Source organism: Pelophylax lessonae (genome assembly GCF_965119305.1).
Source record: "Pelophylax lessonae genome assembly, chromosome: 6".
Lineage (NCBI taxonomy): Eukaryota > Metazoa > Chordata > Amphibia > Anura > Ranidae > Pelophylax > Pelophylax lessonae.
In genome coordinates, this window is record NC_138773.1 from 282,317,276 (window position 1) to 282,337,967 (window position 20,692).

Consider the following 20,692-nt stretch of genomic DNA (forward strand, 5'->3'; position numbering starts at 1 on the left):
ACCATGTCCGCACAGCCCCTGACATCTCCTGTACCATGTCTGCACAGCCCCTGACATCTCCTGTACCATGTCTGCACAGCCCCTGACATCTCCTGTACCATGTCTGCACAGCCCCTGACATCTCCTGTACCATGTCTGCACAGCCCCTGACATCTCCTGTACCATGTCTGCACAGCCCCTGACATCTCCTGTACCATGTCCGCACAGCCCCGGACATCTCCTGTACCATGTCCGCACATCCCCTGACATCTCCTGTACCATGTCCGCACATCCCCTGACATCTCCTGTACCATGTCCGCACATCCCCTGACATCTCCTGTACCATGTCCGCACAGCCCCTGACATCTCCTGTACCATGTCCGCACAGCCCCTGACATCTCCTGTACCATGTCCGCACAGCCCCTGACATCTCCTGTACCATGTCCGCACAGCCCCTGACATCTCCTGTACCATGTCCGCACAGCCCCTGACATCTCCTGTACCATGTCTGCACAGCCCCTGACATCTCCTGTACCATGTCCGCACAGCCCCTGACATCTCCTGTACCATGTCTGCACAGCCCCTGACATCTCCTGTACCATGTCTGCACAGCCCCTGACATCTCCTGTACCATGTCTGCACAGCCCCTGACATCTCCTGTACCATGTCTGCACAGCCCCTGACATCTCCTGTACCATGTCTGCACAGCCCCTGGCATCTCCTGTACCATGTCTGCACAGCCCCTGGCATCTCCTGTACCATGTCTGCACAGCCCCTGGCATCTCCTGTACCATGTCTGCACAGCCCCTGACATCTCCTGTACCATGTCTGCACAGCCCCTGGCATCTCCTGTACCATGTCTGCACAGCCCCTGGCATCTCCTGTACCATGTCTGCACAGCCCCTGGCATCTCCTGTACCATGTCTGCACAGCCCCTGGCATCTCCTGTACCATGTCTGCACAGCCCCTGGCATCTCCTGTACCATGTCTGCACAGCCCCTGACATCTCCTGTACCATGTCTGCACAGCCCCTGGCATCTCCTGTACCATGTCTGCACAGCCCCTGGCATCTCCTGTACCATGTCTGCACAGCCCCTGACATCTCCTGTACCATGTCTGCACAGCCCCTGACATCTCCTGTACCATGTCTGCACAGCCCCTGACATCTCCTGTACCATGTCTGCACAGCCCCTGACATCTCCTGTACCATGTCTGCACAGCCCCTGACATCTCCTGTACCATGTCTGCACAGCCCCAGACATCTCCTGTACCATGTCTGCACAGCCCCAGACATCTCCTGTACCATGTCTGCACAGCCCCAGACATCTCCTGTACCATGTCTGCACAGCCCCTGACATCTCCTGTACCATGTCTGCACAGCCCCTGACATCTCCTGTACCATGTCTGCACAGCCCCTGACATCTCCTGTACCATGTCTGCACAGCCCCTGACATCTCCTGTACCATGTCTGCACAGCCCCTGACATCTCCTGTACCATGTCTGCACAGCCCCTGACATCTCCTGTACCATGTCTGCACAGCCCCTGACATCTCCTGTACCATGTCTGCACAGCCCCTGACATCTCCTGTACCATGTCTGCACAGCCCCTGACATCTCCTGTACCATGTCTGCACAGCCCCTGACATCTCCTGTACCATGTCTGCACAGCCCCTGACATCTCCTGTACCATGTCTGCACAGCCCCTGACATCTCCTGTACCATGTCTGCACAGCCCCTGACATCTCCTGTACCATGTCTGCACAGCCCCTGACATCTCCTGTACCATGTCTGCACAGCCCCTGACATCTCCTGTACCATGTCTGCACAGCCCCTGACATCTCCTGTACCATGTCTGCACAGCCCCTGACATCTCCTGTACCATGTCTGCACAGCCCCTGACATCTCCTGTACCATGTCTGCACAGCCCCTGACATCTCCTGTACCATGTCTGCACAGCCCCTGACATCTCCTGTACCATGTCTGCACAGCCCCTGACATCTCCTGTACCATGTCTGCACAGCCCCTGACATCTCCTGTACCATGTCTGCACAGCCCCTGACATCTCCTGTACCATGTCTGCACAGCCCCTGACATCTCCTGTACCATGTCTGCACAGCCCCTGACATCTCCTGTACCATGTCTGCACAGCCCCTGACATCTCCTGTACCATGTCTGCACAGCCCCTGACATCTCCTGTACCATGTCTGCACAGCCCCTGACATCTCCTGTACCATGTCTGCACAGCCCCTGACATCTCCTGTACCATGTCTGCACAGCCCCTGACATCTCCTGTACCATGTCTGCACAGCCCCTGACATCTCCTGTACCATGTCTGCACAGCCCCTGACATCTCCTGTACCATGTCTGCACAGCCCCTGACATCTCCTGTACCATGTCTGCACAGCCCCTGACATCTCCTGTACCATGTCTGCACAGCCCCTGACATCTCCTGTACCATGTCTGCACAGCCCCTGACATCTCCTGTACCATGTCTGCACAGCCCCTGACATCTCCTGTACCATGTCTGCACAGCCCCTGACATCTCCTGTACCATGTCTGCACAGCCCCTGACATCTCCTGTACCATGTCTGCACAGCCCCTGACATCTCCTGTACCATGTCTGCACAGCCCCTGACATCTCCTGTACCATGTCTGCACAGCCCCTGACATCTCCTGTACCATGTCTGCACAGCCCCTGACATCTCCTGTACCATGTCTGCACAGCCCCTGACATCTCCTGTACCATGTCTGCACAGCCCCTGACATCTCCTGTACCATGTCTGCACAGCCCCTGACATCTCCTGTACCATGTCTGCACAGCCCCTGACATCTCCTGTACCATGTCTGCACAGCCCCTGACATCTCCTGTACCATGTCTGCACAGCCCCTGACATCTCCTGTACCATGTCTGCACAGCCCCTGACATCTCCTGTACCATGTCTGCACAGCCCCTGACATCTCCTGTACCATGTCCGCACAGCCCCTGACATCTCCTGTACCATGTCCGCACAGCCCCTGACCACCTGTCCTGTGTTGCTATCCTGTAGCATATTTTGCCAGAACATATTGGTCTTATCTATATATAATACACTTTTCAAATGTTCTTTAAAATGCATGGTTTTCCCTTTTATGAACAAGAAAATAATGGTGTTATGCTGTTGGGGCGGTATAATAATACTATGGGGCTGGTATGAAATTATTTCCAGAGCTGGTTTTTATTCCCAGTCCGGCCCTGGAGGGACCGACGTCCTCTAGTGGGCCCTGTGCTCAATGCTTGACACCATGGAGCTCGATTGGCATTTGCCATTGAAAACCAGAATTGGAAGGTCCGCCACTGGCACCCTGTACTTTTCACAGAAGAGAGCAGGTTCACCTTGAGAAAATGTGAAAGGGTCTGAAGAAGCCATGGAGAACGTTATGCTGCCTGTAACATCATTCAGCATGACCGGTTTGGTGGTGGGTCAGTGATGGTCTGGGAAGGCATATCCATGGAGGGACACACAGACCTCTACAGGCTAAACAATGGCACCCTGACTGCCATTAGGTATCAGGATGGAATCCTTTGACCCATTTGTCACACCCTACACTGCTGCAGTGGGTCCTGGGTTCCTCCTGGTGCACGACAATGCCTGGCCTCATATGACTAGAGTATGCAGCCAGTTCCTGGAGGATGAAGGAATTGATACCATTGAATGCCCCCCCAACTCGCCTGACCTAAATCCAATAGAATAACTCTTGAAATTGTTTTGGTCCACCCTACACCACCAGGTTGCACTTCAGTCTGTTCAGGAACCCAGTCATGCCCTGGTCCAGATCTGGGAGGAAATACCCCAGGACACCATCCGTCATTTCATTACCAGCATGCCCCGATGTCAGGCATGCATACAGGCACCTGGGGCCATATAAACTACTGAGTACCATTTTGAGATGCTCCTGAAATTTCAGAAAAATGGACTAGCCTGCTGCATCATTTTTTCACTTTGATTTTCTTTTTTTTTTTTAAATTTAGCCCTCTGTAGGTTGATAATTTTAATTTCCATCAAACGATGTGGCATCCTTTAAATCCTAAAACATTACCCAGTCCATATCAGTATAGATATCCAGCATAATATTTTTCCCCGTTGGGATCTGATGTGTTTTCATAGTGTTCCTTTCATTTTTTTTTTTTTTTGTACAGTGTATTTTATGCATACAAATTGGTGTGTGTTACAGCAGTTAAAGGAGTTGTAAAGGCAGAAGGTTTTTTGTTATCTTAATGCATTAAGATAAAAAGCCTTCTGTGTGTAGCAGCCCCCCCAGCACTCCTAATACTTTTATAAAACCCATCCTCCAGCGATTTCGGAGAGTCCCTCGACCGTCCGGGACTCTCCCTCCTGAATGGCTGAGAGACAGCAACGCCATTGGCTCCCACTGCTGTCAATCATGAGAGAGAGGGGTGGGGCCAAACGGCAGCTCCGTGTCTGAATAGATACGTGGAGCTGCAGCTCGGCTCAGGTGCCCCCATAGCAAGCTGGTGCTGTGGAGGCACTCAACAGGAGGGAAGGGCCTGGAAACACCGAAGAGGGACCCGAGTATGGGAGGATCCAGGCTGCCCTGTGGAAAACCACTGCACAGAGGAAGTAGGTGTAACATGTTTAAAAAAAAAAAAAAAAAAAACACAAGACTTTACAATCACTTTAAGTGCATCTGTGAAGTCCACCTAATGCAGCTTCCTGTGACACCAATCCTGCACTGCTTCTCATTTCAGGATATCATTGCCACACTCATGTAGACTGTGCCTGCACTACAGTGGGAATACAAATGTTGCCAGGGTGGTGGTGGCTATCAGCATATTGTCATTGCTGTTTCACAAGCCTGTGGCTTGTCAGCCTGGCAATTCCTAATGTTGCTCATTGCTTTCTGGACTGGCCGCTCTGCCTCTGTTCATCTCATCCAGTAGGGTAAAAGGGCAGCAGCTGTCTCAGTCTTCGCTACCCTGGTAAGCTGGCCATACAATGTTAACAAATCATTTGAAAAAGGGTTTGATATGCTAGATTGTTTGCGTTTCAAAAATGTACCGTTTATTTTATTGATCGATTATGTCAATAAATAGGCAACCTATATCTATACATTGATGGCATTAACACATGCACATTCAACAGATCTTTACAAATCCGTTTTTTTTTTTTTTTTCAAATGATTTTCTAACACTGTATGGCTAGCTTTAAATAGGTGTTGCTTCCGCCTCATTGCAGTTCAGATTCCTCCACTATAGACAGAGGTGAGCCACTCTTTAGTATCCGTAACATGAGGCAGAGTGGCCACTCTTTAGTATCCGTAACACATCCACAGGGGAAGCAGCAGCTAGTAAAGGGGAGAGGGTAAGCTCACTAAATTATATAGAATGTAAAGCATATTAATAAAGGTGTGTGTAGCTGGACTCCTGGATTAGGAAGCAAGCAATTTATCATTCAAAAAGTATTTCCATGCATAATATTACTATATAATTGATTTGATATACATCGCTTTACCACAGATACTCTTAAGATTTAGTATATACTTTTCTTTTTCTGTAAATATATACAAAATTATTTTTACTACACAGTGCTCCTTTAAATTACAAAGTGCCTTACTCAGTATTCACCATGCATGAATACAAAATAAGCCATATATCATTTTTGCATTAATATACAATGACCCATATATCCATTACAAATACTAAGAAACAAAATCGTGTCCATGCAATTTTCAAGATGCATGCAACATATTCTTATTTCATCAATAAAGTTCCATGCTTTTGAACTGCCATCCAGTGCATTATTTGTATTCAGTTTGTCCCTCCACCCTCGTGTCACCAGCAGAACTCACCAGGACCCTTTGATTAGAGTGGTTCACAATGTGCTTTATCCCCTCTGGGTGATCTCACATCCAGGAAGCAGGCCAAATATTCACTCTCCAATATCATTAAACAACTAGGAAAAAAAAGGAGCTTCAGCAGTGTAAAACTTTACTATCTTATTAAAAGTACACCACAATAAAACTACAGGCTTAACTGCTTTATTTAGTGCAAACATGCTTGCACCCAGCTTTACACTATCTCTCTCTATATCTATATCTATACACACACACACACACACACACACACACACACACTCTCTCAAAAGTGAGTACACCCCTCACATTTTTGTAAATATTTTAATATATCTCTTCCTGTGACAACACTGAAGAAATTACACTTTGCTACAATGTAAAGTAGTGAGTGCACAGCTTGTATAAAAGTGTAAATTTGCTGTCCCCTCAAAATAACTCCACACACAATCATAGTCTAAACTGCTGGCAACAAAAATGAGTACACCCCCAAGTCAAAATATCCAAATTGGGCCCTAAGTGTCAATATTTTGTGTGGCCACCATTATTTTCCAGCACTTCCTTAACCTTCATGGGCATGGAGTTCACCAGAGCTTCACAGGTTGCCACTGGAGTCCTCTTCCACTTCTCCATGACGGCATCGCAGAGATGGTGGATGTTGGAGACCTTGTGCTCCTCCACCTTCCATTTGCGGATGCCCCACAGATGCTCAAAAGGGTTTGGGTCTGGAGACATGCTTGGCCAGTCCATCACCTTTACCCTCAACTTCTTTAGCAAGGCAGTGCTCGTCTTGGAGGTGTGTTTGGGGTCCTTATCACGTTGGAATACTGCCCTGGGGCCCAGTCTCCAAATGGAGTTGATCATGCTTTGCTTTAGTATGTAACAGTACATGTTGGAATTCATGGTTCCCTCAATGAACTGTAGCTCCCCAGTGTCGGAAGACCATGACACTCCCATTACCATGCTTGACTGTAGGCAAGACACACTTGTCTTTGTACTCCTCACCTGGTTGCCGCCACACGCTTGACACCATCTAAACCAAATAAGTTTATCTTGGTCTCGTTAGACCACAAGACGTTGTTCCAGTAATCCATGTCCTTAGTCTGCTTGTCTTCAGCGAAATGTTTGCGTGCTTTTTTGTGCATCATCTTTAGAAAAGGCTTCCTTTTGAGACGACAGCCAAGCAGACCAATTTGATGCAGTGTGCGGCGTATAGTCTGAGCACTGACAGACTAACTCCCCACCCCTTCAACCTCTGCAGCAATGTCGAATTCCCTTAGACAACCTCTGGATATGACGCCGAGCATGTACACTCAACCCCTTTGGTCGACCATGGCGAGGTCTGTTCTAAATAGAACCTGTCCTTTTAAACCACTGTATGGTCTTGGCCACCGTGCTGCAGCTCAGTTTCAGGGTCTTGGCAATCTTCTTATAGCCTAGGCCATCTTTATGTAGAGCAACAATTCTTTTTTCCAGATCCTCTGAGTTCTTTGCCATGAGGTGCCATGTTGTACCTACAGTGACCATTAAGAGTGAGAGCGAGAACACCAAATTTACCACACCTGTTCCCCATTTACACCTGAGACCTTGTAACACGAACGAGTCACCAGACACTAAGGAGGGAAAATGGCTAATTGGGCCTAATTTAGACATTGTCACCTAAGGGATGTACTCACTTTTGTTGCCAGCTGTTTAGACATTAATCACTGTGTTATTTTGAGGGGGCAGCAAATTTACACTATTATACAAGCTGTACACTCACTACTTGACACTTTGCTAAAATGTGATTGGTGTACTCACTTCGTGTTATACTGTGTGTGTTTGGTGTGTTTGTGTGTGTGTGTATATATATATATATATATATATATATATATATAATCTCCTGACAGCAGGGGTGCGGCGTTTTTTGTCTCCCTGCAAAGCAGGGAATAAAAAATGGCACATTCCTTATTTAAAGCCGTACACAGCAAGCACTTTTAGGGCACACATTTAACCCTTTGATCGCCCATGGATGTTAACCCCTTCCCAACCAGTGTCATTAGTATAGTGTCAGTGTATATCATTAGCACTGATCACTATATTAGTGTCACTGGGGATGTCACCCACTGTACTATTACAGTCTTGCTGTAAGTCGCAGATTGCTGCAATTACTAGTGTGTAAAAAAAAAAATTCAAAGTACATACATATACACGCACACACCATTGTTTGTAGACAATATAACTTTCACGCAAGCCAATTACGCTTATTGGAATTTCTTTTTACCAAAAATGTAGCAGAATACATTTTGGTCAATTTGATTTTCAAGAAAAAAAAAAATATATACTGTATATATCATTTATCACAAAGTAAAAATGTTTTTTTTTTCAAAGTTTTCAGTCCTTTTTTATTTATGTAAAAAAAAATAAAAAACCAAATGATAAATTCTACCAAAAGAAAGCTCCATTTGTGTGAAAAAATTAAATACATTTCGCTTGCACACAGTGTTGCATGACTACGTAATAACCAGTTAAAGAATATAGAAAAAAAAAGGACTGCATAGCGAAAAATTGGAATGGTCATGAAGGGGTTTACATTTTACAGGGTGTTAAGTGGTTAATGCACAAATGATATATGGTTTGTTTTTAATGAATGGTGAATACTGAGTAAGGCACTTTGTAATTTTAAAGGAGCGCTGTGTAGTATAAATATCATAATTACTCTACACTTTTTGTGTTGTTCACAGCAGCTACCAATATATATATTTTTATTATAGAGCCCGGGTGAGTTATGAGTTACTTTACATACATACATACATACACATATATATATATATATATATATATATATATATATATATATATATATATATATATATATATAAAAAAGACTAACTTGTGTTTGTTTTTGTTTTTTTCCAGCTGCTGGCTTTGTGTAGAGTATGTGTGTCTCACCCTCATCTGAATGCAGCGGACTTTGTTGAGGCCTACAGGCTTCGCAGTGTGGACTCAAAAGCCAATATTCTGCATGGTGAGGATAAGCCATTCCCAAATAACCAGGGATCTATGGAACCCTAGGAACTCTCCAGAGGTTACTAGTTGTTCCTTGAGCTGTGGCAAATTGATCTCACATTTTGATAGTGCCTACAAATTTCCAGGTCAATGGCATGACATCATTGATCTTTTTACAAGTAGAGAATGTTTGAGATGAAGAAAAAAAAATATGATTTTTAATTATCTTTGGGGGGGGGCAGCATTCTCACAACCATTCTTCCTAAAAAACCCCAATGGACTGATTTTAGCAGAGGTTCCCAGAGACCTAAAAATTATTTCAAGAGTCCCTCTAAGTTAAAAAGGTTGTGAGGCTGGTAAAGACTTGCTGATTGTGTAAGAGCAATATCTCATGACTCAAATCCTGCAGGCGCTGCAAAAATGAGCTTATACTGCTCTCTGTTGGTCTGCTTTGGGAACATGTAAAAACCTTGCTGCTTTATATTTCGTGAGGCAGAAGTATGAATGCATTAGATATAACTTGCACATGCAGCACCCCCAATGCAGGTAAACACATGGCTACACTATTGAGGGGGGGGGGGGGGGGGGGTGAGATCGAATAAGGCTAAAGTTAGAAGCTGATTGGTTACTATGCACTCCTGCACCAGATTTTGCACTCTCTAGTTTTAGTAAATCAACCCCATTATGTCTTTGTATGCTGTAGCATTAGCAGTACCCTTCAACTGAATTCATTAGCTTGAAGGGTTTCACATACATTTGGCCATATAGTAAGCCTGATGGTCAGGTGTCTACTCATGTTTGGTCATATGGTGTTTGTGTGATGTGTCGCATTACATTTCATTTTTGTTTTTCTGAACTGCTACACCTTTGCGCACTTGAAGTATTGGATATTTTCATACGTAAGACTGGTTGTAGCATCTGAAAGTGTCACTCCTTACCACTCCGGCCCTCCCTTCATCCTATGGTGTCATAGTGGGTGCCAAAAGCTATCGTAGTGGAGCTATTGAATTATGACTTTCAATTTATGAGCCGAGTTGTGGTATTGTGAAGCCCTGCACCTTTCCTGTGAGCTCCTCCTCATTGTTCTGTCACAATGAAGACAATACAGCTTTGCAAACAAATGCCCACTGCCCTTATCTATAACTGGCCTTTGCATCAAGGAGCACATGGAAGGGCACCGCATGCAAAACAAAACCAAAGCAATTCCCAGCTCAACTTACCGACCAGGCTTCTAATCAACCGTATGGTCCTGTCTTACTGTATGCGTTAAAAATGGGTTTAGCTTACACACATTTGCAAATACATGCGTTTAGTTACAGAGCCTGGTAAGGCACTCCATAATTTTCTGTAGCCATAACTCTAAATTTTGAGAGCCTCCACGGTGGAAGCACATACATTATAATGGATAGGCAGAGGGCAGATGAGCCTGGAGGGAGCTCTTAAAGGCACACTGGATACCCAGCACATAGCACCATGACACCTAAGGTGTCCAGCATGTCCCCTCACTAATATTTCAACAGTACAAACAAATGGCCACTGCTCTCACCTATAGCTGACTTTTGCAGCTAAGAGCACATGGAAGGGTGACACATGTCAAATAAAACCAAAATAAAATTCCCGGCTCAACTTACTGACCAGTCTACAACCAACCAAATTAACCTGTCTAACAGTATGCCTTAAAAACAGGGGTTTAGTTTGCACACATTTGCAAATACATGCTTACGTTACAGGCCCTGTCAAGTGTACGTACAGGATATATGAATTTGGAACTGTTATGTTTTCCTCCTTATTTAACAATAGTTAATACTTCTGTAGCACCCTCCTAGGTAGGTGCTAGGAAGAAGCATATGGGTGGCCCTGTCTGCATATCAGGAGGGCCTGATCATTTGTTAGGCTGTCATGTGCTTTCAAGGGTGTCTGAGTCTGGGAAGTCTCCCCACTGTGTTCAATGAGGGTTCATATTGGACAGTGGAGGAAACCCGACCAAAAGCACACCAGGGCTTGGATCCATCATGATGCAGCATCTTTGGTGGGAAGTAGAGTCCCAGGAAGAGGGCGACGGCTGTCTCTCCTGTCAATGCAAGCGAGTGTGTCCTGGGTGGTCGGCCTAGAGGACGAAGGTTGAGCCGAGCTGCAGAGAGGGATCCAGAGTGCTGTGGACCGAGTGGAGCTGCTGGGCAGAAGTTTTGGGGAAAAACAGTATTGTGAGTACTCAAAACCGCCCAGGGGCCTGTCTAGGAGAGGGGACCACTCCAGAAGGTCAAGGGGATCCAGGAGCCAGCTAACCTGAGGAGAAGGTTTAGAGAAAGTGGATGCCAGTGTTTAAGCCCTGAAGATAAGTGAGAGGAAGAGGGTTCCCGGTGTGGGCCCTGAAGTGTTTAGCAGCGTAGCAGCAGCACAAGTAGCTACTTCAGCAAGGAGTGCTTAAGGGAGCTAAAGAAAGGACTTCTTTATGTGAGAAAGCAGTCCAAGGTCAGTTTGGAGTTAACAGGCAGCAAGCCAGCATTGGCCAGCATCTAGCCAGTGTCAAGTCAGCGCCAAGAAGCGTTTTTCGGTTGTCCCTAGCAAATATTGCATAGTTGAGCCAAAGGAGTATCCCACTCCTTCCCTTCTCCCATCCAAGTTCTCAATAAATACAAAAAACACAAAGATACTGGACTGGTCATTGTTTCAGCACTTACACTTGGAGAAATATGCACAGGGGTACTTTTGTTGCACCCGGTGGCCCAGGGGAACCCATATCCAGCAAAATGGCCTGAGAATCCTGCTACACTTCTGTTCTACAAAGAAAAAATGTGCAGTGGCTGGTGATCCATGGCATCTAATTCGTTTCTGGAATGTTGGACCGCTTAAAATGGATGTAAACCCTCACATATATGCAGTGAAGTGGACAGCCTCAGATGATACACCGAGATGAAACAAATCTCTCTACATAAGTTTTATTTGTATATCTGCTGTCTTCTGCTTTCTACACTGTTCAGAAAGTGAACATCGTGTTAGAATTTTTTCTTCCTGTTCCAACACTGGGTGTAGAGTCTTGGCATACACTGTGTGACAGCTGATTGGAGGAAAAGCACCCCCCCTCCACATAGGCAGAGGAAGGAAGAAACGTGCAGAGCTGTCCTGTCTCTATGCACCCACTCTGGCGCAAGTTTCCAGCTGCTTTTATCTCCTGTGTTAGAGAACTTGCCAAAAGTTTTCGTTAGATTAGGACCCAGGTCAGATTTCATGAATGGGGTTTACATCCACTTTAAAGTTGTCTTTACTATGTATCACTTTTCTAGCACACACTTCCCAGTTTTAACTCCAGAGATTCTCAGTCTGCAGCCACGCAGATTGCATATTGAACACTACCCATGTCCTCCCAATAGATATTGTTCACACAATATTCAGAGTGAAGCTGAATTCTGCATCAGTCTCTGCTCTTTGCAGAGGTAAAGTTTCTCATTACTTCCAAATGTGTAATTAAGGGGTGTGTTTGTGTGCAATGCCATTCCAGCACACACAGTTCTCCAACCATTTCTACACCAGCATAGTATGTGCATTAAAGCAACATTAATCCTTAGTGTTTTTTTTTATATATACATTTTTTTAATTTAAATAAACATTGCTATACTTACAACTCTCATGTTTCAGTATCTTCCCCACTATCTTCATAGACCTAGTCCCCACCATCTCCTTTTGTCCCATAATAACCTGCTTCATTTTTCCTTGGTACAGTTTTTAACCTCTATAATTCTTCCAAATGCTTTATGGGGCATGTTACTCCACCCCTGTCCTTTACATGTATGGCTATATTTTTTGGTAAACCATAGAAATATCAGTAATTACCATTTGTGAGTCAGAATATAAGCTGTTCTGCCTGCTGGTGTTACTGCCACACTCTTTCCTACACATCATGCCTGCTGTCATTCCTTCTACAATTCTCTCCTGCAAAGGCTGCTCCCTGTTAAAACTCTGGTCTCCTCTCCTGCACTTACTGCCCATTGTCGTACCCTCTGCAATCCTCTTCTGTACATACTGCTTGCTATCATACCGTCCACACCCCTTTCCTTTACATAATGCCCACCTTAATCCCTTCCACACTCTTCTACTTCACATACTGGCCATTGTCCTATCCTTTTTACTCCTTTTCTGTAGATATCGCCTGCTGTCATGCTGCCCACATTCCCCACATTGCCTATTGCAATAAACTCTACTGCATCCCCTTGCACATATTGCCCACCGTCATACTCCCCATACTCCTCTTGAGGTAGCAGGGGCATGGCTTATCAGCGCTCTGTGTGTGCACATAATATGAAACTGACATAAAAACAGTCTTCCACAACCTTACCTTTAATAGCAGGGTTTGGCTGGTCCTCCCCCACCTTTAACCCTCCTACACATCAGTTTCTGTTAATGACTGTGTTTCAACCTACATATGAATTTGATGATCATTAGCACCTGCTTGGTATAATTGGTCTGAGAACTCAGCGATAATATACTTTGTGCACTGGTGTGCAATCATGTTGGAATAGGAAGGGACCATCCCCAAACTGTTACCACAAACTTGGGAGCATGGAATTGTCCAAAACGTCTTGGTATGCTGATGCCTTAAGAGTTCCCTTCACTGGAGCTAAGGGGCAAAGCCCAAACCCCTGGAAAACAACCCCACACCATAATCCCCCTCCACCAATTTGGACCCGTGGAGGAACTTCACTGGCCTGCGCAGTCCTGACCTTACCCCTTAAAAAAAACCTTTTGGGTGACTTAGAGCGGAGAATGCGAGCCAGGCCTTCTCTTCAACATCAGTGCCTGACTTCACAAATGCGCTTCTGGAAGAATGGTCAAACATTCCCATAGACACTCCTAAACCTTGTGGACAGCCTTCCCAGAAGAGTTGAAGCTGTTATAGCTGCAAAGGGTGGGCCAACTCAATATTGAACCCTACAGACTAAGACTCGTGTGCGTGTAAAGGCAGGCATCCCAAAAAATGTGATAATATAGTTTGTATATATATATATATGTATGTGTGTGTGTGTGTGTGTGTGTGTGTGTGTGTATGTGTGTATGTATATGTGTGTGTGTATATATATATATATATATATATATATATATATATATATATATATATATATAATGTGTATATGTATGTGTGTGTGTGTGTATATATATATATATATATATATATATATATATATATATATATATATATATATATATATATTAAACTACCTGGAAAACTGCGGACTAGGAATTTTAGTAAACAAAGCTGTATGTGAATGGTTGACTTCTGTATTATTGCTGTTTTATGGTGGTTTTCACTGGTCTGTCTCCTCTGCAGGACTGTCTGTTTTGGAGATGTGTTTAGTAATCGCTATGAAGCACTTACAAGATACCTACCAAGGGGAGCCTTTCAATTTCCAGATGGTCCACAATGGTGAGATCTGTTTTTCTGTGGTAATTAATGTTGGTTATCATTCCTTACCTACAGCCATTTGAATATCTTTGTTGTAACCTACACTGACAAATTAGATTTCAGCAGCATTGTATAATCAGGCTAGTAAATGCTGAACACTTGGTCACTGTGGGCTCCTCACTAACATTACAATCCTGCTTTTAGAGGATCTCTAGGCTAATGGAAGAGCATATTGTTAAAAACAGAGACACTGAAATTGCCTAATAAAAATAATTCACACCTTTTACCTCCATGTACAGGACAACGTCTGACACCCTGAAACATGCTGAGGCTGATTTACTAAAGGAGTTGAGAAAATTCACTCAAATTGTAGCAATGTTCACTTTAAAGTTCATTCTAAATACTCAATTGTGTGTAGATTAATTGGCTCCCGCCATGTTGACCTTGTGAGACCTAGAGAGAGTGAGGAGAGGAGAGCCGATCAGCTGCATCTCCTCATAGGGGAGACCTGTACAGATCATCAGTACCCTGATAATCAGTGCAGCCACAACAGTGCCCAGCGGTGATGCCAGTCAGTTCTGCTTATCATTGCCCATAAGTGCCATCTATCAGTGCTCATCAGTGCCCTTTAGTGCCGCCTTTTTAGCGCAAATTTGTGAAGGAGAACAATTCCTTTTCCCTTTCGTTTTATTGACGGACACTGCTCCTGATATTTATAACCCTTCAGGAGTAGGATACTAGGCAGAAAATAATTCTGGCCATACCCATGGGCAGTCCCAGGGGGTATACTCCCTCTCTCTGCTATAGCCACTCAGTTTTTTCTGCCTAGTCAGGAGTAAGGACCTATTTCCTTGCTGGGATCTTTGGTCCTGGCAACATCTTTTAGATATTAGATAGGAATTTTTTTCCTCCTGGATTTTCTTTCTGTGAGATCTACATTTAACTGCCAGACTAGACGACGGGCTGGATAATCTAGATCCAGTGGTCACCCCAGTCTGGCTAGTGAACGTGCCCAGATCTTCACTCCGCACTAGGTCGGCCGCGGCATCGCCCCACTGGACGGGGGCTGGCCTGCGAGTTAAATGCCTCGCAAGGTCGCATACAATCGGGTCTCAGCCCGAGAAGCAGCATTCCTCCTGGCCGACAACCGTTTATCTGTGATGCCTCTTTGGATGTGACTCCCCTGATTGCTTGCCTCTCTTTTTTGGCAGTGGTCCTTCAGTGTGTCTTTAGACTTAAGTGCTTGCCTGCGGATAAGACTTCAAAAAAGGTCTTGACTGATCTTCCTTTTTCAAGGAGAATTCCTGTTTGGAGCTACCCTGAATGACATCATTAACCACTTCTGGACCAGAAGGATTTGCCCCCTTAATGACCAGGCCGTTTTTTTGCGATTCTGCATTGGGTTACTTTAAGAGAAAATTGCACTGTGACACTGTACCAAAATAAAACTGATGTCCTTTTTCCCCCACAAATAGAGCTTTCTTTTGGTGGTATTTTATAACTTGTGCGATTTTTATTTTTTGCACTATAAACAAAAAAGAGAACGACAATTCTGAAGAAAAAAAAAAACAATTTTTTACATTCTGCTATATAACATTCCCAGAAAAAAAATTAAAAAATCAAATTTTTTCATCATTTTAGGCCAATTTGTATTCTGCTTCACATTTTTGGTAAAAAAAAATCGCAATAAGCGTATTTTGATTGGTTTGCGCAAAAGTTATCGTGTGTACAAACTAGGAAAGATTTGTCATGTTTTTTTTTTTTTTTGTTTTTTTTACTAGTAATGGCGGCGATCTGGGATTTTTAGCGGGACTGCGACATTGCGGCGGACAGATCATACCCCGAACTGACATTTTTGACACTTTTGGGGGGGGGGGGGGGGGGACCAGTGGCATTACTACAGTAATCAGTGCTAAAAAATATGCATTGTTACTGTAATAATGACATTGGCAGGGAAGGGGTTAACCTAGTGGGTGATCAAAGGGTTAAATGAGAGCCTAGGGGAGTGTTTACGAACTGTGGGGGGAGGGGCTTGTTAAATTACCATAAAGACCTGTGATCCTATATAGAAGGATCACAGGCGCTCTGTGATCATTTCAGTGAGAACAATGGTCCGTTGTGTTTACAACAGCTGACTGTTCTCTCTTAGCGGGGAGCGATCTCGGGAGACCAGCTGCGTGCTCTCCCCTCCCAGCACCAAGCGCACGACCAACGTTGGGCTACGTCGGTTCGCGCAGGATGGCCAGCCTGCCGCAGTAAATGTGCGGCGGGCGGTTTGGAAGCAGTTAAAGGTCTCGCGGGGGTTGAGTACTTTTCTTCTGCAGGCTACTAAGGGCAAGGAACCTTGTATTACATGTGGGCCTTCCTTCTCACCTTATAAGTTTTTTTGTCCCTCGGGGTTGACTGAAAAGGGGTCAAAGCCTTTCAGGGCCTCTTCTGGAGGGTCCAAACGAACCTGGTCTGGCAAGCCAAGATCGGGCTTCTTCAGATCCATGGACAAGGCTCCTTCTGCATGAAGGTGTGCCCTCACCTGTATCGTCTTTGCTGGTTTTTGAACCCTTGGACTTCCCGGGTGCAAGACAAGTGGGTCCGTAAAGTCATTCGGTCCGACTACAAGATCGAGTTTCGTTCTGGTCCCCCAGGATGTTTTTTTCCTTACAACTTGCGCCTGTCCCCAGACCGCTTACAGGGCCTGTTTGGGTGGTACAAGGCCTGTTCCTTCAAGGGGTGATTTTCCCGGTTCCGACCTTGGAGCGTTTTCAGGGTTTTTACTGAAATCTGTCCACGGTTCCCAAGAAGGAAGGCAAAGTGCTTCCAATCCAGGACTTCTAGACACTAAACTGCTTTGTGCAGGTTCAGAATGGAGTCCATTCAAACGGTGGTGGCATCCCTGCGTCAGAAGGGATTTCCTCGCCTCTATCGATTATTAAGGATGCCTACCTTCAGATTCCAATGTGTGGCAGTCACCGGTGTTTTCTTTTCTTTGCTGTAGGAGAGGAGCATTATCAGTTTGTGGCGTTACCCTTTGGTCTCGCATTTGTTCCTCCTGTCTTCACAAAAGTGTTAGCCCCGGTGCTAGCTTTGCAAAGCCAAGGGGGGGATCGTGGTACTGGGCTACTTGGATGATCTCTTTCTGCAAGCGGAGTCCCCCTCTGTTCTGGTGGAGAACCTGGAGATCACAATACAAACTCCAGAAATTGTCCTGCTGTTTAACAAATGGTCATCCCTCCGGGCTTGCATGCGGATGCTGGGCTTTGATGGTGTTTACCTACGTGGCGGTTCCGTTTGCGCAGTTCTATATGAGGTCCCTGCAAAGGAAAATTCTGACCAAATGGGTTGAGACTCCGCAGTCTCTGGACAATCAGATCCGGTTGAGACGAGGCATGAAGGAGTCCCTGATATGATGGCCTTATTCTCCGGGTCTTCGGCTGGAGAAATCCTTCCTCTCCTTGTATTGGACAGTGGTCACCACGGATGCCAGCCTGCCCGGCTGGGGAGGCATCCTTAGCAAGCATTCTGCTCAGGGGATCTGGATGCTGGAACAGTCTAGACTCCCTATCAATGTTTTGGATCTCTGAGTGATCAGACTGTGCCAGGATCATTGGACAGATCGTCTTCAGGGTTGTCCAGTGCACATTTAATCGGACAATGCTACGGCCGTAGCTTATTTCAATCACCAAGGAGGCATAAGAAGTGTCCTGGAGGTATCCGGCATTCTAAGGTGGGCAGAACGATTCGTTCCAGTTCTCTCCACCATACACATTCCTGGGGTGGAAAATTGGCAGGTGGATTACCTCAGTCGGCAGGCGTTGTACCACGGGGAGTGGTCCCTTCATCCGGAGGGATTTTATCAGCTGTGTCACCGGTGGGGCACGCCCGACATGTATCTGTTGGCCTCTCGGCTCAACAGAAAGGCACAGAGGTTTGTGGCTCGGTTAAGGGATCCTCTGGCAGACGCCACAGACATGCTGGTGGCCCCCGTGGGGTTAGTATCATCTGATTTACGCCTTCCCTTGCTCTCGAGCTTCTGCCCAGACTTCTACACAGAAGCAAGGCAGAAGGGATTCTGGTTATCTTAGTGGCCCTGGACTGGCCTCGGCAGGAATGGTACGCCGATCTGGTGCGGCTGGTCGCCGACGCTCCTTGGCAGCTTCCTCTCGGGAAGGATCTGCTTTCCTAAGGACATCCTCAATCTTGCTTTTAAAGTCGCTGGCTTTGACAGCTTGGCTGTTGAACGGCAGGTGCTGAAGGATAGGGGTTTATCGGAATCTGTGATTCCTACACTGTAGAAAGCTAGGAAATCTACTTCTAGGAAGTTCTACCATCGTACGTGGAAGACGTACCAATGGCCACACACTCCCTGGTGCGTACCTTTCTTCAGGGTGTCCCGACATTTGGTTACTTCAGTGCAGGCACTGTTGCCGCCTTGGGATCTTAATTTGGTGCTTTCTGCTCTACTGAAGCCTCCCTTAGAAAATATTCGGGAGATTCCCCTCCTTACGCTGTCCCTGAAGGTGACATTTTTAGTGGCGATTACCTCTGCTTGCAGGGTGTCAGAATTGGCGGCTTTATCCTGTCGGTTACCTTACCTGGTGATTGACAGGGATAAGGTGGTTCTTCGTCCCTGTCCGTCATTCCTTCCAAAAGGTTGTCTCTCATTTTTTGTTTGAATGAAGACATTGTGTTGCCTTCCCTGTGTCCCAGCCTAAATATTCGAAGGAAATTGCCTTGCATGCCTTGGATGTGGTCCGGGCAACTAGGGTGTACCTGGCAGCTACGGAGTCTTTCAGGAAGTCAGATTTTTTGTGCTCACGGACAAACCTCAAATAGGGTTGTCTGCTTCCTCTGCGACCATTTCCAGATGGTTCAGACAGACGGTGGTTCAGGCCTATTCCATCAGGGGTCAGGTTCCTCCTTTACCTGTCAAGGCACACTCTACTAGGGTGCTTGGTGCCTCCTGGGCTTTCCGTCATCTGGCGTCAGTGACGTAGGTTTGCAAGGTGGCACCCTGGTCATCGGTGCACACTTTTACAAAGTTTTATAAAGTGGATGTGTTGGCATCTGCGGATGCTTCTTTTGGCCGCAAGGCTTTGCAGGCTGCTGTTGAGAGGACCTGATTTTCCTTAAGGGTATGTTTTTTCAGGTGGGCTATAGTTGTTTGGTTGGCTGATGTTTATCCTTGGGAATTTTTTCTGTTGTTCCCACACCTCATGTTTAACACTGCTTTGGGACGTCCCAATGGTTATGAATATCAGGAGCTGTGGCCGTCAATGAACAAAAGAGAAAATGGGAATTTTGACTTACCGTAAAATAAATTTCTCTGATATTTGACGGACACAGCAACCACCCCTCTGTGGAGTTATAATTCTCCTGACACTGCTTGTAACAAAACTGAGTGACTATAGCCACTCAGATTTTTTTTTTTTTTTTTTAGCAAAAAATAAAAAACCCAGCGATTTTATTAAATAATGCTAAAGAGCTCAATTTTTGTGAACAAAAAAATGATAAAAATCATATGGGTACAGTGTTGCATGTCCACGCAATTGTCATTCAAAGTGTGACAGCACTGAAAGCTGAAAATTGGCCTGGGCTGGAAGAGGGTAAAAGTTCCCAGTATTGAAGCAGTTAAAAAAATTAACAAGAATTTGCTTTTTTTTTTTTTAACATGCTTGATTGAACTACGTCTTCAATGTGGCAACATCGTTAAATTTCTTAGTAAATCAACCTCCTTGTGTCTGTCCATCCCCGTTTACAACAAGGCTTCCACAAAATAAAGTAGAGGAAGCCCCTGTTTCATTATTGAAACAACTGTTTCCTAAAATGATTACTTTTTTTTTTCCTGTGAAATTGCCATGTTCCATTTTGCTGCTGGTTTGAAAACAAATACCATGTACCAGAAAGCAGACCCTTCCACCAACATGTGAGGAGTTCTGCTGTGCGATTGAGTGAACTTATTAAAGGAGAAGTACAGCCAAAGCCCATTTGGCTGTACTTCTGTGGATCCCAGGAGTGCAGTTCGTTCTGCACTCCTGTGACCCGTTTTCAGTAGACAACGGGCTAAAACCTGCTGTTGGCTGATGTCACAGGGCCAGCCAGGTTCAGGCTGGGGAAAGATCACGACAATAAGGTCAGGATCCGCCCAAAACCTTGGATTGGCACCTGGTGAGCCGCTGAGAGCCTTAGCTATTTCTGCCCCCTCCACAGCCCAGTGCTCAAGGTTGTGTAGGGGGTGGGGTGGGGGCACAGAGTAGAGAGCCAGTGATTGACAGTCACTAGCCCTCTGATATCTGAGCGATTAGCGGTGTTTTATCACTCAGTTCTCAGTCTTCGAGCCGACAGGGGACTGATGCTGCATCCACCTAGGTAAGTATGATTCTAAAAAAAAAAATTAAAAAATGCCCAAACGTCTCAACTTTTCACAGCTTCAGTGTTTGCTGGGTCAGTGTCAATCAGTCAATGGACTTTTAATTATGACTTGTG

At 45.6% G+C, this 20,692-nt stretch overlaps 1 protein-coding gene across 1 annotated transcript in view; it reads left to right on the forward strand.

Annotated features, from left to right (window-relative positions):
* The window catches only part of ORC4 (origin recognition complex subunit 4), a 111,797-nt gene that overhangs the window by 88,112 nt on the left and 2,993 nt on the right, over positions 1-20,692 (forward strand). Inside the window, exons 11-12 of the mRNA XM_082262010.1 lie at positions 8,725-8,833; positions 14,138-14,233. Coding sequence (XP_082118136.1) covers positions 8,725-8,833; positions 14,138-14,233 — 205 coding nt within the window. The remainder of the gene's footprint in view (positions 1-8,724; positions 8,834-14,137; positions 14,234-20,692) is intronic.